Source organism: Quercus suber, unplaced genomic scaffold (assembly GCF_002906115.3).
Source record: "Quercus suber isolate HL8 unplaced genomic scaffold, Cork oak 2.0 scaffold_26, whole genome shotgun sequence".
NCBI lineage: Eukaryota > Viridiplantae > Streptophyta > Magnoliopsida > Fagales > Fagaceae > Quercus > Quercus suber.
Window position 1 is genome coordinate 1,046,493 of NW_027069491.1, and position 18,363 is coordinate 1,064,855.

The 18,363-nt window shown below is 36.0% G+C and overlaps 1 protein-coding gene across 1 annotated transcript; it reads left to right on the top strand.

The window, feature by feature from the left end:
* Positions 1 to 365: 365 nt before the first annotated feature.
* LOC112033705 (uncharacterized) lies at positions 366 to 16,863 on the top strand. The gene is made up of 2 exons (XM_024066484.2): positions 366 to 928; positions 16,135 to 16,863. The coding sequence occupies exons 1-2, from the start codon at positions 603 to 605 to the stop codon at positions 16,550 to 16,552; spliced, it is 744 nt and encodes a 247-aa protein (XP_023922252.1). The 5' UTR covers positions 366 to 602; the 3' UTR covers positions 16,553 to 16,863.
* The last annotated feature ends 1,500 nt before the right edge of the window (positions 16,864 to 18,363 follow it).

An 18,363-nucleotide genomic window follows, 5' to 3' on the forward strand; every position in this document is an offset into this window, starting at 1 on the left:
GAACTTCGAGCATATTCTTGAAATCTATTTGTCTTTGAACTTGAACTAACCTATCTCTATCTGTCCATGTTTTAGCTATAACACAACTGAGAGATTTTTTGCCCACACCAATTCTATAAGTTGATATTTTGTAAGTTTGTTTCCAAAATCATGACAGTTCCAAATTAATAAACTCATTGCTTCTAGCAGGGCGGTTTAACAACAGCATCTAAAATAAACTTGAAACTCCGTTTGAAAAAAAAAAGAAAAAAAAAGGGTGTAATGGGATTTAGAGTGTATGTGGCAATATATCTTTACCGTTGATTCACCTTTACTCGAACGTACGGCCCAGATCAGAGTAAGTTCACTAATGTCAATCATTTTTATTTGTCATCAACGAATTTCAGCCGCCTATCACATTTTTCTTCTAACTTTTAAATTTAATTACTCGATAATTCTAATTATCCAAACAGATTTCTCATTTTCTCTTCAGCCAAACAAGTCTAATTTGAAAAAAAACACTTTCCCGGAAAAAAATGGCTTTGTTTTCTCGGTTGAACTTTCTCTAATCTCACTTTTTCCTAACACCTAAGCTTTCTCCCTTCGTAAATTTTGATCTTCCGATGGCTCTTCTCGTCCATTCGCCTGAAATTTACCCTTTGCCGAAGTTCTTCTGTAACCCTAACCCAAGGAATCCCATAAGCTTCGTTACATTGAGGAACAATAGGATCGTTGGGTCTAGGGATAGGGTTAGGGTTAGGGTTTCGGAGCTGGACCAGGGTCTGAATTTGTCCGGACAATTCTCAGCTCCGGTGAAGCGAGGTTCGAAGCCCAGCAAAGAAGAAGAAGATAAGCAGAATTACTACGTGAATATGGGCTATGCGATTCGGACTCTCAGAGAGGAGTTTCCCGGGATCTTTTATAAGGAGCTCAGTTTTGATATCTACAGGTTTGAATCTGATTTTTTATAATCTATTTGTTTGGTTGCTGAGAAAATATAGGGAAAGACGAAAGAGAAAGAAAATTCATGAATTTGTTGTTGCGTAATCATTTTGTTTATACTAAAATTAAAACTTCAAATCAATTTAGCAAAAAAGTTAATTGTGCTTATTTTATTGATGTGATTGGAAATTAAAATTCTGAATTTGTTACGTGCATTATGTTTTTGAAAAAAATAAGTCAAAGATTATTGATTACTTAGTTTGAGTTTGTAGGAATTGCATGCTTGGTGACAGTGTCAAAATTGTTTTGGAAATATTAAGCATCTGGGTTAAGGGCCTTGTAGCTCAAATTGGCACCTTTTGATGTTTCTAATGGACATGTTTAGAGTCCAAATCCCCCCTCCCCCGTTGTAACTATCAAATTTATCGAGAAAATTATTAAGCTTCTCAGGTAGCCCTAATCTTTAGGCATTAGTTGGTTGTTTTTTGTATATAATGTTCCTATTTTTTAGGACTTAAATTGTGATAGCCCAGATTATATGGTTGGATTTAGAGTGTGTTATGTGGGCTTGTGCTGAGTCCTAGATTGGGCATTTATTAGGTCATTTTGGCCTATATAAGTAATTAGGGGGAGCCCTAATTGTAACTTGACTTGTCATTTTGAGCTTGTCGCAATCGCAGATGTGGTTAAACCTTCTTTAGGTTGTGATGTAAATGGTGTTGTGCTATAATGATACGTAATTTACATTTTTGCATAGCTTAATAACTTAAAACCTCTGTGTATCCACGGTCATAATATCTTTTCAATCCCAAGAAGTGGTTGAGTGTTTAGTTAGTTCGAGTTTGTAGGAAACATGTGCTTGGTGACAGTGTCAGAATTGTTTTGGCAATATTAAGATAATCGGGTAGTCATAGTTTTTAGACAATAGTTGGTTGTTTGTTCTGTTAGTTGTTTTTGTTTTCTTAGGACTTCAGGTTGTAATGCTATAACAGTACCTAATTTCTATACTTCCTGTATACTTGGGTGACTCGTTTTTTATAATTTATAAAAAAAAAAAAAACAGTACCTAATTTCTAGCTTTGAATCTTGGTCAAGCATATACAAGAAGCAAGTGCTAATTGATAAGTTTTTATAATTATCTGAAAACACTTGTGTTGTAAAGATTTGGACTCCCTCAAAATTGTATATTTCATCAAACTTAGAGACCTTGGTTCCGTTAAAGCAACCAATGAAAAACTTTGTTAGTAACAATTGGTATCAGACTCAGGCATAGAGGGACAATGGTTAGGATGCCTAGAGAAGCTGAAAAAGATATGCTAATTGGTATTTGATCAAATGAAAATGATCAAGGGAGTGCAAGTCAAATGCAATCCTTGTGTTTGGCTAATCATGGCTAAGTAAAGAGAAGCCAACAAAGGAGGGTGGTGAGCAATGTGAGCCAGAAGATAGGAAGGCCATGTGAGCATTACAAAAATCAAATCATTTAAGCTTACACAACCTGAACATACAACTTTCAGATTGGGTTGAAGACATTTTTGCAGAACCAAAAAACTTACCATTGCAGATGCATGGTTGCAAGATCTTTTTAATCCCAAGAGGTGGTCCAGTTTGTGAGAAGCAACTTGGGAAGATTGGTGCATATTTAATGACAACTTGACAAGTTTCCAACTTTGCCTTTGAAGACAAGGGTTGACTTTAAGGGGGGAGTAATGAAATGTGCATTATATGTATATTGAAAAAAATGTCAGTGATTGTCTATTAGTTAGTTCAAGTTAGTTGGAAATGTGTGCTTGGTGATGGTGTCAAAATTGTTTTGGATATATGAAAGATTATCTGGTAGTCCTAGTCTTTAGGCAATAGTTGGTTGTTTGTTCAATATCTGTTCCTATTTGTTAGGGCTTAAGTGTTGCAGTGCTATATAGTGATACCTAATTTCTAGCTTTTAATGTTGGTCAAGCATACATAAGTAGCACACACTAATTAATAAAGTTTTATGCACTTTTATTATGTGAAAACTCATGTTGTGGAGGTTTGTCCCCCTTGAAGTAGTCCATTTCATTAAACTTGGAGGCCCTGGTTACCTCAAAGCAACCAATGAATAAATTGTGTATGTAACCGTTTTTTTTATTTTTTTTTTATTTTTAATTTTTTTAATATTTGGGAGTAAATTACGTAACGGAATTTGATTTGTGGTTATATTGAGGGTGTGCTTTTTCTTTTTTCTCTTTATGTTGTTTAAATTAAAAATCACATGGTGGTTTAATTTTATGGTACAAGTACAATTTATTAATTATTTATGGGTAAGTTACACATAATCATAAGCATTACAGCAATTAAATTTATGGTCCTTGATACTTCAAAAAAATTATGTGCTGACTGCTGAGGCTTTTGCATCTATTCATTAAAAAAAAAAAAAAAAAAAAATCTAGCATCTCCGCTGAGAGGGATTTGGGCATGGCCAAACCAAAAAGCTTATGATACACTAGTACTGAAGCTAGCTATGACTTTATAAACTAAATACAAGTTTTTCTCCTATGATTTTTTAAACTATGATTATTATTACACTTTTTAGGCAGAATTTTTTTTCCTTACTCATCTCTACATGGAAGTTTAAATGAAAATAAACTTTGTGATTTTGATTGAGCATCTCATTCAATTAAGAGTACATGCACAGAAAGTGTGGAAAAGGTGTATGTTCATTCTCTTCTTAGGCCTGTATTTTTCAGTCATATTTAAGTAGATTATTAGTGTTACCTGTCAACAATAATATCATAATAAATTAACAGCAGACCTTCCATTAAAAAAAATTCATACTGTTTATCACGGAAATAGTACTTCTAAGTAACAATCTTGGAATAGGATTCTAGTGTTCAAATTCAAGCCCGTTTGTTTAATATGTAAGTGGATTCGCACTTGTATATCCACAGTTCAGTTCTCTGTTTTGATTAATGGGTCTCCAGCTAATTTTTTTTTTTTTTTTTTAATTAAATTTATGGTCCTTGATACTTCAAAAAAATTATGTGCTGACTGCTGAGGCTTTTGCATCTATTCATTAAAAAAAAAAAAAAAAAAAAATCTAGCATCTCCTCTGAGAGGGATTTGGGCATGGCCAAACCAAAAAGCTTATGATACACTAGTACTGAAGCTAGCTATGACTTTATAAACTAAATACAAGTTTTTCTCCTATGATTTTTTAAACTATGATTATTATTACACTTTTTAGGCAGAATTTTTTTTCCTTACTCATCTCTACATGGAAGTTTAAATGAAAATAAACTTTGTGATTTTGATTGAGCATCTCATTCAATTAAGAGTACATGCACAGAAAGTGTGGAAAAGGTGTATGTTCATTCTCTTCTTAGGCCTGTATTTTTCAGTCATATTTAAGTAGATTATTAGTGTTACCTGTCAACAATAATATCATAATAAATTAACAGCAGACCTTCCATTAAAAAAAATTCATACTGTTTATCACGGAAATAGTACTTCTAAGTAACAATCTTGGAATAGGATTCTAGTGTTCAAATTCAAGCCCGTTTGTTTAATATGTAAGTGGATTCGCACTTGTATATCCACAGTTCAGTTCTCTGTTTTGATTAATGGGTCTCCAGCTAATTTTTTTTTTTTTTTTTTGGATAAGTAATATGCTTTATTGATATAAAAAAAGGACATCCTAGTACACAGGGAGTGTACAGGGGTCAACAATCAAGAATAAAAATTACAAGAATCAAGAAAAAAAAAAAAGAGAAGAGAATGATTGGTTTTGCAAGACAGACAACCAATCCAATAAATTTCTAAAGAAAAAAAAGCTTAAGGTCAGGTATGGATCTCTCAATATCTTCAAAACATCTACTATTTCTTTCCTTCCAAAGACACCACATTAAGCAATGGGGAATGATTCTCCATATATTCCCATTTCAATGACGACCAAACCGGCCAAGCCAGCAAGTTAGAAGCCCGACAACTGATTGTGGCATAACCCAACTTACTCCAAATAAACCAAAAACTATAGACCATAAATTCATAGCAATTGGACAATAGAGAAAAAGATGTTCAACCGATTCACCATTACACTTGCACATACAACACCTACCCAATATCCAAATCTTCATTTTTCTCAAATTGTCGATTGTCAAGCATTTTCGCAAATTAGTAGTCCAAACAAAGAAAACTACTCGAGTAGGAATCTTTTGCTGCCAAATGCTTTTCCATGGAAAACAAGAATCAATAGAACCCACTAGAAGACTATAATAATCTTTAAACATAAACCCCTTGCTTCTAACTATTTTCCAATACATCTTATCCTCTCCAAACCCCCTTATTGATGAGCCATATATGGTAACCATGAAGCTCGACACAGCATCCAAATCCCAAACATGAAAACCCCTAAAGAAGCTTACATCCCAAAAAAGGACCCCATTAGTGAACTTTATAAGCTTAGCCACACTTGCCTCCTTATTTCTACAAAATCGAAACAATTCTGGATAATTGAGAGAGCAAGTGGTGTCTTCCCACACCAACGGTCGAGCCAAAATTTTACCCTTGACCCATCACCAATATCATACAGAATGTAGCGAGAAAAGGAAGGCCATCCCCGACTAATATTTTTCCATTAACCAACACCATAAGGACTAGAAACATAACTAGAACACCAGCCACCCGATCTACAACTGTATTTCACCTCTATCACTTGCCTCTATAAGGCATACTTTTCAAGCCCAAATCTCCAAAGCCACTTCCCAAGCAAAACTTCATTAAAAAATCTCACTTTCCTTATCCCCAAGCCACCTGAAGATAAAGGAGTACAAACAGCAACCCATTTAATTAGGTGAAATTTGGGTTCGTCCCCTATACCATCCCATGAGAAATTCCACTGAATTTTTTCAATTCGATTAGCCATAGCAATAGGGATAGGAAACAAAGATAGAAAATAAGTAGGTAAATTTGATAGAGTGCTTTTAATTAAAGTAACTTTACATCCCTTGGATAAATACAAATGTTTTCATCCCGCTAATCTCCTTTCCATCTTCTCTAGAATCGGGTTTCATATTGTCTTATCCTTCAATTTAGCACCCAAAGGAAGACTCAAATATTTCATAGGAAGACTACCTTGCTTGTAGCCAAGAACAAATAGCAGTAACCAATTCTGACTTGCTCAGGTTTATTTTTAGACTAGTGCCCACCTTAAACCAAATAAGCACCATACGGAGAATCAGAAGCTGATCAAGATTGGCATCACAGAAAATTAGAGTGTTATCAGCAAAGAGGAGATGAGACACCACTAAAGATCTTCCCTCTAAATTACCCACACGAAAGCCTAACAAGCGACTTTCATGGACTGCTTTGTCTAACATTCTTCCAAGGGGTTCCATGACTAAGACAAACAGCAAAGGAGACAAAAGATCAACTTGTCTCAACCCTCTAGAACTCTCGAAAAACCCACATGGAGAACCATTAATCAAAATTGAGGAATGAACAGTAGATAGACAAAAGAAAATCCAACGCCTCCACTTATTAGGGAACCCACTGCATTCTAACAACTTCATAAGAAAACCCCAATTTACATGATCAAAAGCCTTCATCATCTAGTTTGCAGAGTAACCCTAGTAGACTAGTCTTCAATCTACTGTCCAGGCATTCATTAGCAATAAGGACAGGGTCAAGAATTTGCCTATTCTTCACAAAAGCATTCTTTGAAGATGAGATTATATCTGTCATGACCGTGCATAGTCGAGTAGCCAAGACTTTAGCAATAATTTTGTAAACCCCCCCAACAAGACTGATCGGACGAAAATCCTTGACATCAATAGCGGCAGATTTTTTTGGAATTAGAGTAATGAAGGTTGCATTCAGACTTTTCTCAAACTGACCTCTTGCATAAAAATGATGAAAGACAACCATAAGATTAGATTTGAGAATCTCCTAGCAAGCTTGAAAAAACGTCATTGGAAACCCATCTGGCCTTGGAGATTTATCACCTTTGAAATTCTAAATGACTTCAAAAACCTTTGCCTCCTCAAAAGGTCTCTCTAACCAAACCGCATTATCTCCGGATATCATTGGAAATTCCAGCACATCTGGAAAAGGTCAAATCACCTGCTGTTCAGAGTATAAATTCATGAAAAATTGTGCTATACAATTCTCAATCATACCTTGATCGGAGGACAAACTTCCATTAACCAACAGGCTCTCAATACCATTATTTCTTCTGTTAGAATTCGTCATCTTATGAAAAAAATTTTGTATTGGAGTCCCCCTCCCTCAAGTGGAGAACCCTAGACTTTTGTACCCACCTAATCTCTTCTAATAAAGTGAACTTCTCAATCTTTGTGCGGAGATTAATTAATCTGTTCTAGCTTCTCCTCAACTGTGAGAGTGTGCGTCTCCCCTCTAGCATCAACACATTCAACTTACTCCAAAGTTGCTGCTTCTTAAAGGTGACATTGCCAAACTCCGTTTCATTCCACTTTTTTAGATCAAATTTCAAAGCTGTCAACTTCTTAGCCAATATATAGCTAGGAGTACCTTGGAACATATAAGATGCCCACCAAACCTTCACTTTATCCACAAACTCCTCTGCCTTTAGCCACATATTTTCAAACCGAAAAGGAATTCTCCCTCTCTGTGGACTCCCTTCTCCAATAAAATTGGAAAATGATCTGATAGTACTCTAGACAACCTTTTTTGGGAGGAAGAGTGTACGGATCTGCCAGAATTGGAGAGAAGAGAAACCGGTCTATTCTTGATTTTGAGGATGTATTAGACCCTATGTTGTATGGACACGGACACGGGGATACGACAATTTTAGAAAAATAAGGACATGACATGGCGGGGACATAGTAGTTAAATAATTAATTAAATTTTATATTTAGGCATATTTTTTAATTATTTTAGACATAAAATATGTTTATAATTTATAAGGCAAAACAAAAGGTTGAGTAAAGAAACAAAAATAAATTCATAATAAAAAGTATGAATTTATTAAAAATAAATTCATATTTTTTTATTTATATTTTCTATAAATAAAAAATATAAATTATTAAAAATATTTTTATTTATATTTTCTATATATACATAAACATATTTTTTCATATAATGGTAAACATATACCAATTTAAGAGCAATAGTATTCATATTTTTTTATTTATATTTTCTATAAATAAAAAATATAAATTATTAAAAATATTTTTATTTATATTTTCTATATATACATAAACATATTTTTTCATATAATGGTAAACATATACCAATTTAAGAGCAATAGTATAGTATAGATAATAAAGTCTTTATAAATCCATATTATAATTTAATATACTAATATTTTTTTAAAAATAAAAATAAGTTAGCCTTCAAAAAAATATATTATCCCTCATAATAATAATAATAATAATAATATACCTACAACCATTTAAAAAAAGAAAAAGAAAAAAAAAGAAAGGTAAAAATGGGAAACCCGTTAAACTCTTTAAAAAAAAAAATTGAAAAACAAAAGTTGTTAGCCACGTGGTTGGTATGTGGGGAAACAATAAAACCCACTAGGCACTAGTCTTTCAACCCTTCACTTCGTTCAGGATTAAGTCCTGACCAGGTCATGTGGGGCACACAAACTAAGAAATTAAAAAGAAAGAAAACAAAGAAGGTGAAAACACTCAGGCTCAGAACACAAAGACGAAGACGAAGGAGAAGAAGATGAAATGCAATGTAGAAGAAAGAGACGATGAAGAGGGTGGTATGATGAAATGCAACGCGGAGCCGTGTCAGTGCCGTGTCGGAGAAGCAAAAAAAAAAAAGGAAAAAAAAGAGACTCTGGACACCGGAATCCGGCGAGTCATACCCGTTCCAATGTTCGACACCGACACAACGCCAAAAATGGCGTGACCGTGCAACCTAGATTAGACCAAGTGTAAAGACCCCTTTCCATAGGTATATCTATCAGCCCATTAAGAGCGATTAAATCAGAAAAACCATGCATAGCCTGGGTATAACTTACACCCTCTAATCTCTTTGATGGAAAACGGACTATATTAAAATCACCTCCCAAACACCATGACAAATCCTACCAACTAATCAGTCCGATCAATTCCTCCCACATTTTACGACGCTTTTTGTTTGAATTTGGCCCATAGACTCCTGAGAAAGCCCACTCAAAATGATCACCAACATTTTTAAATTTGCAAGAAATAGAAAAAAATCCCATAGCTTCCTCCACCTTTTCCACCTTCCCTTCGATCCCACATCAATAAAACACCTCTAGAAGCACCTTTAGAACCCAAGTACAACCAATCAATATAAGGACAACTCCAAATGCTTTGAACAATTCTTCTAGTAATCCATTCGAGTTTAGTCTCCTGCAAACACATAATATCAGTCTTCCAAGTACGAAGCAAATTATGAATCTGAAGCTGCGTTTCCAACCTATTTAAGCCTCTGACATTCCAAGACAACAACTTTACACTCATTGAGAAACAAGCAGGAGCCCTATCCCTAATAATACCTCTACACATTGCTGAGGTAGAGCCATAATTAATTGAGCTAAAAAGACCCCTCTCAATGGGTTTAAGACAAGGGGATCTGCCATCTTCTATGCTGTTTTTGATTACGATGGAGGTTTTTAGTAGGATGTTGAGAAGAGTGGAGGGAGCTTGCTTAATCTGTGGTTTTAAAGTTGAGGGTAGGAGGGGTGGTGGGGAATGTGTTTCACATCTATTATTTGCAGATGATATTATTCTATTTTGTGATGCAGATGTGGAGCAAATTCTTCATATTCGGTTGTTGTTATTTAGTTTCAGGCTGTAAATAGGTTTGAAGGTCAATGTGCAGAAGAGTGAAATGGTTCCAATAGGGGAGGTAGATGATGTGCATGCCTTGGCTGAAATTTTGGGTTGTAGAGTTGGAACTTTGCCTGTCTTATCTTGGCATGCTGTTGGGGGCTTCACATAACACTCCTTCAATTTGGAATCTTATCTTGGAAAAAATTGAGTGGAAGTTGGCTGGGTAGAAGAAGTTGTATTTGTTTAAGGGGGGTAGATTGGCGCTACTCAAGAGTACGTTATCTAGTCTTTCTACCTATTTTCTATTGCTATTCACCATTCCTACTTATGTGGCTAATAGAATTGAAAAGTTGCAAAGGGATTTTCTATGGGGTGATAGTAAGACTCATCTGGTAGGATGGGATAAAGTTTGTGCACCTTTAGCCAATAGTGATTTGGGTATAAGAAAACTTACTACTTTCACTAGGGCCTTATTGGGGAAATGGCTATGGCGGTTTGGGAAAGAAGAGAATCGGTTGTGGAAGAGGGTGGTAGCTTCAAAGTTTGGGGAAGAGTGGGGGGATGGACTTCTAAGCTAGGTAGGGGTGTTCATGGGTTTGGTTTGTGGAGAGGTATTCGTATGGGCTGGGAGGATTTTAGCAAAAATGCTCAGTTTGTTGTTGGGTTGGGGAATAGAGTGAGATTTTGGCAGGATGGGTGGTATGGGGATCAACCTTTTCAATTGGCTTTCTCGAGGCTGTATGGTATTGCTATTGATAGGGAGGCTTTTGTAGAAGCTTCTTTGTCAAGGCAGGGGGGCAGAGGATAGAAAAATTTGAGATGTTCATTTTATTTAGGAATTTAATGATTGGGAGATGGATGAAGGGCTGAATTTTCTTCGTATTTTGGGAGCCAATACTCCTTCAATGGATGTTGGAGATTGGATGAGATGAAAGTTGAATCCTAATGGAGATTTTGACATTCGGTCATATTATAACAAGTTGCGGGATTCTCCCTCAGTTGTCTTTCCTTAGAAACGTATATGGAGAGTTAAGGTCCCTAGTTGTGTTTCTTTTTTCGTTTGGTGTGTAGCTTGGAATAAGATCCTAACAGGTTATAACCTAAGATTGAGGGGCTTGGATTTTGTGGATTGGTGCATTATGTGTCGACATTGTGAGGAGACGATAGACCACTTACTTCTTCATTGTGTGATGACTTATTGATTATGGAGCTTTGTTTTTATAACTTTTGGATTGTCGTGGGTCATACCTAGATCGATTCTAGATTTACTTTTTGTTTGGTGGAATTGGTTGGGGAAACATTCGTCTTAGATCCGGAATTTAGTTTTATTGTGCATACTATGGTGTATTTGGAAGGAACGAAATTGGCGGATTTTTGAGGATTTGGATAGTTTCGGTGAGAAGATGCTTGCTTCTTTCAGTGGAACTCTTTTTGATTGGTTTCGGGCTTGGGGACTCACGACTAGTGATTCTCTCTCTTCTTTTCTTAGCTCTCTTTCTCTTTTGTAATTAATCTATTGTTTGGTTTTCTTTTATGTATTTTCTCTATTTTTTTCTTCTTGTAATTTTTGGGTTTGCTCTATGCTTTTTATGCATAGAGTAGCCTTTCGTATGTATACCATTCTTACTTATCAAAAAAAAAAAGAAAAAAGAAAAAAAAAGAGATGCATTAGATCTACCTGTATGCCATGGTTTAGTTGTAGATACGTTCAAATGTTCAATGCATGAAACCACCTTTTAGACACGTACTCATAACTCAACTTGCTTCTCATACACTTCTATCCATGCCAAAAGAAAATTGATGGGAAGTGAACAGGTAATGAGTGGGTTCTTTCCCAGTTCTCTTATTTTGTCATGTAGATAAAAAAGATTTTTGTTAATTAAGAACAAGACCAATCATGAGTGGGTTCGTTGTTGGGGTTCTATAATGAGTTAAGGGAGACTCCCAACTCTATCTTCCCTTGGAAGGGCATATGAAAAGAACCCACTCATTATAAAACCCCAACAACGAGATCAATCAAAAAGACTGTTGATTTCATTCCAACCAAACAATCCACATCAAATAACCTGGACTCAAGTTTCAAATATTTGAAGTATGATTCCCAATCCATTGACGCCAGCAAAATAACAATCCTGCCACCGAGCCTAGCATGACCCAATGAATGCTGAAAGCCTGAAGCATAAAAATCCGTAAGGTGTGTGTAACAAGACAATGAAGGTGAAGGTGGTCCATCGACTCCCATCACATCGACACATACAACACCGATTTGCCAAAGAGCGACCCCTAAGCATGAGACTATCTAAAGTAAGAATTCGACCATGAGCAACTGTCCATAAATTGAAAGCCACTTGCTTAGGAACCTTTGGTTTCCAAACACCCTTCCAAGGGAATACAGAATTTTAATCGCATGGTAGAAAGACCGAGTGTCAAATTTACCATCTCCTTTGGGATGTCAATAGAGAGAATCACTTCCTGTACCTCGAGGAATACGAGATTGGATAAATACAAGGAGAGAATGAGATGCTGCTAGCTCCCAATCTTGAAATTCTCTATAAAATCTTAAATCCCAAACTCTAACAGTACCCTCTTGAGAATCCACAAAACCTCAGAAATACTTTTTTTTTTGATAAATAACATAAGAATATTATTAACAATAGAAAGATTGCCAAACTGAGTACATTGGGGATGTACTATGGGGGCACAAATTAAGAAACAAAAGAACAACGGTTAAGAAACAAAGAAAAGGAATAACAAGAAAAATGAGAAAAAATCACACTCTATTCAAAGAGAGTGTGTAAGAAGAAAGACTTAATCTCTAGCAAAGAGCGTTCACAGCCTCAAAACTTCTAGCATTCCTTTCACGCCAAATGCACAAAATCAAGCAATGAGACACTAGTCTCCAAACATCAATATGACGATGTCGCACAAACTGTCCTTGCCAAGCCTCAAACAACTCAAGAACAGTATGAGGCATAACCCATTGAATACCAAACAAGCAGCAGACCATGGACCACAACTCCCAAACTATAGAGTAATGAAGTAAGAGATGATCCACCGACTCCCCACACCTCTTACACATATAGCACCAGTCAAGTACCATCACTCGTTTTTTACGAAGATTGTCTATTGTTAAGATCTTACCTAAGGAAGCAGACCAAGAAAAGAAAGCCACCCTTGGAGGAACCTTCGATTTCCATTTCAGCTGAACACACATAAATCTTAGGATAGAGAAATTTAAGAGTATTATCACCAATCCACCTATCATGCTGGAAACGGATATGAGTACCTTCACCCACTACGAAAGACAAATGCTTAGAAAAGCTCTCCCACCCTTCATGAATACTTTGCCAAAGACCACATCCATGAGCCCTCCTGCATACTTTAGTACTCCACCCCCCCTTGACCCTCACCATATTTTATGGAAATAGCTCTCCGCCATAGATGAGTAACTTCACGACCATACCTGCACAGCAATTTCCCTAATAAAGCTTGATTAAAAAACACCACATTTCTTATCCCGAATTCGCCCAATTCAATGGGTAAACACATCTTTCCCAAGCCATCAACAGGTATTTGAAACACCACTCTGAAGACCCCCATAGAAAATTCCTTTGAATACTTTCCAATCTAGCAGCCACAACTTTAGGAATGGTAAAAAGAGATAAAACATATGTTGCGAGGCTTGAAAGAGTACTCTTTATTAACGTGGGCCTACCACTCTTAAAAAAATAGAGACGCTTCCATCCTGATAATTTCTTCTCCATCTTCTCCAAAATAGGATTCCAAATAGAAGCTATCTTAAATGAAGTTCCCAACGGCATCCCCAAATATTTCATAGGCAAACTGCCCACTCTACGACGAAGAATATTAGCCAAGACGTTTAGATTATTCACTCCCCAACAGGGACAATCTCACTTTTCCCAACATTAACATTCAACCTTGTAAAATCTTGAAAACAAGATAAAGCCAACCTTATGGAAAGCAGTTGTTCCCTAGAAGCATCACAAAATAAGATAGTGTCATCCGCAAACAACAAATGGGAAATACGTACACCGGCAGAATTCACTGCTTCCACATGAATACTCCAAATAAGATTACTCTACTTTGTCTTCCTCAAAATTTTGCTCAAGACCTTCATTATCAAAAGAGACAAGAGAGGGATAATGGGTTGCCTTGTCTCAAACCACAAGAGCTTCCAAAAAAACCTTCAGGAGATCCATTAACAGGTCTAAAAAACAGACAGAAGTGACACAAGCCTTAATCCACCCCCTCCATTTCCCCCTAAAACCCCTTTGACCCAACAAATGAAAGAATGCATCCTAGTTCACATGGTTGTATGCTTTTTAATGTCAAGCTTGCAAACCACGCTCAGTAAATGACTCTTCAACCTACTATCTAGGCATTCGTTTGCAATATGCACTGAATCCAAAATTTGCCTTCCACCAACAAAGGAATTTCGAGACTCATTGATAAGATTATCCAACACTGCTCTCAATCTGTTAGCCCAACACCTTGGACAACAGCTTGAACACACTACCCATCGTACTGATAGGGCGAAAATTTTTAATATTAACAACATTACACTTCTTAGGAATTAAAGTGAGAAAGGAAGAATTCATAGACTGTTTGAACACAGAGTACTGATGAAAGTGTACAAAAATATCCATGACCTCCTTTTCTACAACACTCTAGCATTTGTGAAAAAAAGCCAGGGTGAAACCGTTAGGACTAGGGGCTTCATCACCCTCCATCTCCCTTAGGACTTGGATAACTTACTCCTTTGTACACCCCTTCTCTAAGGACAATCTCTCATCCTCCTCAATACCTGCAAAATCTAACCCATCCATAGTAGGGCGCCCCACTTCAGTTTCCTCATACAACCCCTAATAGAAATGAACTAACTAAGAATGCACATCAGACTCATCCTCATAAGGAATGCTATCCACCTCAATCCTCTTAATTTGATTCGCACTTCTATGAGAGTTTGCTGACCTATGAAAGAAATGAGTATTATTGTCTCCATCCTTCACATACAAGGCACGAGACTTTTGTCTCCAGAAGATCTCCTTCAAAGAAGCCAAATGTTTTATTTTTTATTTTTCGATAAGTAGAGAGAAGCCAAATGTTCTATGTCACCTTTGATTTGAATACGACGATTTATAGACCCAGCAACTCCTCTCTAACATCTAACCCCATTAATTCAGTTATCAAATTCTTCTTTCTAAAAGTCAAATCACCAAACTCCTCCCTGTTCCACTTTTTTAAATCAGTTTTCAGAACCTTTAATTTTTGTGCCAAAATAGAACTTGGATAGCCCACAAAACAGTACCCATTTCACCATTGCTGAACTCTATAAATAAAGCCCTCACATATTTTCAAATTTAAAAGCACATCGACCTCGGCGAACACCATCAGCCTCCAACAAAAGCGGACAATGATCTGGAATAACACAAGGAAGCACCCGTTGGGACTTGGGATACATTCCCAAAATGTTCCTCCCAATCTAGAGATTCCAAAACCCTGTCAATTCTTGACATAGAGGATATACCAAAATCTCTAAACCAGGTAAAAGAAGGTCCCTCTAATGGTAAATCAATCAAATAATTGCTCTCTATAAAATTTGAGAATGCAAACATAGCTGGGCTAAGAGACTCACAGCCAAGCCTCTCACTTGGGTATCTGATAATGTTGAAATCACCTATCAAACACCATGCCATGGCCACCTAGCACGCACCCTTGACAACTCCTCCCACAAAGTAGACCTCTTTTCATCATCATTGGGGCCATACACACCTGTACAAGCCCAAGCAAAATCATCCACCACCCCTCTCAATAAGACATTGGCAGAAAACTGGCCTTGGTTAATCTTTTGAAGATCCACAGCTGACCCCAAATTTTGGGATTGAGGCTTTTTTCTTCTTGTTGTAGATATGGTTTCATTTAAAATATATTTATGTGTGAATGCTGTTAGTTTTTTAACCTAGGATGACCCAAGAAGACATTGGAATATCATTTCTATGTCTTAATATTAGATTTTAAGGGTTGGGCAGTTAGTTGTATGTTGATTTTGTGAGATTATGACAAAAAAAATTGTTGCAGATTATTGAGAAATGAGTTTGTAGTGTTGAGCCCATAGAAGCAAATGAATATAAGGAGATTTCAGGCTATATTATATTGGAGTTTTTATAATGTTTGTTACTTATTTTATTTTATTTATAATTATAACGTCTGCAGTTGTGAAGTGATCAATGTCCATAGAAATTAGTTATTTGGTTGCCTTAGGACATGCCTGTAGCCTAGATGAGAGCTGTATGAATTTGGCTTTTCAATAGGTCTCTTAAAATTTTTTGCGCCTCACATGGAATTTTGTTGAAATCCTTCCATTCTGTGGCAAGTGTGCTTGTTGTATTATTGCTAATTGCTATCTTTCTACTTTGGACAGGGATGACATCGTATTTAAAGATCCTCTCAATACTTTTAGTGGCATTGAAAACTACAAATCAATCTTCTGGGCACTACGATTCCATGGAAGGATATTTTTTAAGGCTTTATGGGTTGACATCATTAGTGTCTGGCAGCCTAAGGAGAACATTATGATGGTTCGATGGACTGTCCATGGTATCCCACGAGTCCTGTGGGAGAGTCGTGGTCGATTTGATGCCACCTCAGTATACAAATTTGATAAGAAAGGAAAGATATTCGAGCACCGTGTTGACAACATCGCTTTCAATTCACCTTCAAAGTTTCGTGTGCTGGCTGTGGAGGAATTGATCCAAACTCTTGGTTGTCCCTCAACCCCCAAGCCAACTTATTTTGAAATTTCTTTTCCTTCATCCTCAAAGAGAACTTATCATGACTAAACTGCTTTGAAAATTTTGGTTTATGTCGAGGTATGATCAAGTAAATATTGAGCTAGAGCTTCGAAATGTCGTCAATGTATCGTGTAATAACCTGGTTTCCTGGTTTAGTCTGTAAAATGATCTTTAAGTTGACAGGCAGTTGACTTATGTAGTGCTTGGTTGATCGAATTATTAGCACCAGCTAATATGAAAATTGTATATGCATGTTGTAATTACTCAGACTTGAGGTTTCAGCCTTGGTCAACTACTGTATAACTATTGTATACTCAGTATAGAATAGGTTAAATGCAAGCTCCTTTATTTTTAAACTAGTAAGTAACTGGTAAGTTATCTGTGTGATGTACGAATAATGTTATAATATTTTATGTAAATTTATGTTTGGAAAATATTATACATATATTATAGCATATTTATTATAAAACTTTGTTCGTAATGAGTTCATCATAAAAAATAATAATTATAAATTGTATATGTATATCTGTTATAATTATTTTGTTTAAGTAATGAGCAATAATTAAAACAACTTTGAAGTAATATAGAATAATAAAAGTTGATAAAAGTGTTTTAATTCATTCTATATTATTGATTTTTATTATGTGATGTAATAAAAAGCTTCATTACGAAATCTTTCTTGTTTTTGTTCTTTCAATACTTTGTTATTATCGTTTGGCGACACTTGTTATCATCATTAGTTTCTCCATCTTCAACGTTTGAAGTTTAGTTTGACTATATTTGTTCAATTTTTGAGCTTTTATCATTTTTTTCCTTTTGTTGCATCATTTGTGTTAATCACTAATGAATTGGTACTGGAAATTTTTTTGATTGAATCTTACAAAGTTTGGACTTTGTTGCTAAGATTTTTCGTAAGTATTTGCATTTATGTTAAATTTCAATGATGTGACAGTTTTTTATAAATGTTTTTATTTTTTATTTTTGTTAATTTTGGAATAGTGCAGCAAAAAGAATTAATATGGCATATTGGATTGTGAATAATTTTTTTTTTCTTTCATACCTTTTTGTCATTTGAAGGTGCATAAAAAATCTTAGTAATTATGTAATTTTCAAAATCATCCTTTAGATTATATTCATTCAAATGAAACATACAAGAATCAACAAATGCAGTCATGCGCCTCTTTTTTCTCTATCTCTAAGGAGAGCCGCTGGGGCACCAGTTGACTCCCCTGGGGCTGTAGAAGCTACCGTTCCTTGATGTAGGATTCTGTGTACCTCAAGCAATTATTTGCTTGGAGAGAGTTAGTTGTTAGTGTTTTTTTCTCTTTAGCTGGGGTTTTGGGAAACACGAGAGGCGAGTGTAAGAGAACTATGGACACCCTTACAAAACATTGGCAGAAAATGTCCTTGAACTTTAGAGAGGGTGATGAGTTGGGGCTGGATGATGAGTTATCAACTAAGAACTTTACCATTACAGCAAAGTTTCTAACTAGGAGGGCACTAAACATTGAGGCGGTGACTAGAACTTTTAGTCCCCTGTGGAGGTCTGTTAAAGGATTTGAGGTTAGGAGAAGTAGCGACCATGTGTTACTGTTTACGTTTGAAAAGAAGGAAGAGGTGGAGAGGATAATGAGCAACGCTCCGTGGAGTTTTGACAAACACATTGTGGTGTTGCAGTGGTATGATAAGGAAGTCCCTCCCAAGGACTTAGTGTTTGATAAGATTCCGATATAGGTTCAGATTCACGATGTTCCCTTAAGTTTCATGAATGAAGCAGTAGTTGAAAAACTTTGTGCAGTAGTTGGAACGGTTTGGAAAGAAATAGATGAGGGAGAGACGGATGGGGGGAGTTTTTTGAG

Coding starts and splice junctions, on each gene's coding strand:
- LOC112033705 (XM_024066484.2), top strand. CDS start 603: ATGGCTCTTCTCGTCCATTCGCCTGAAATTTACCCTTTGCCGAAGTTC. Junction 929..16,134: donor CTCAGTTTTGATATCTACAG/GTTTGAATCTGA, acceptor TACTTTGGACAG/GGATGACATCGTATTTAAAG.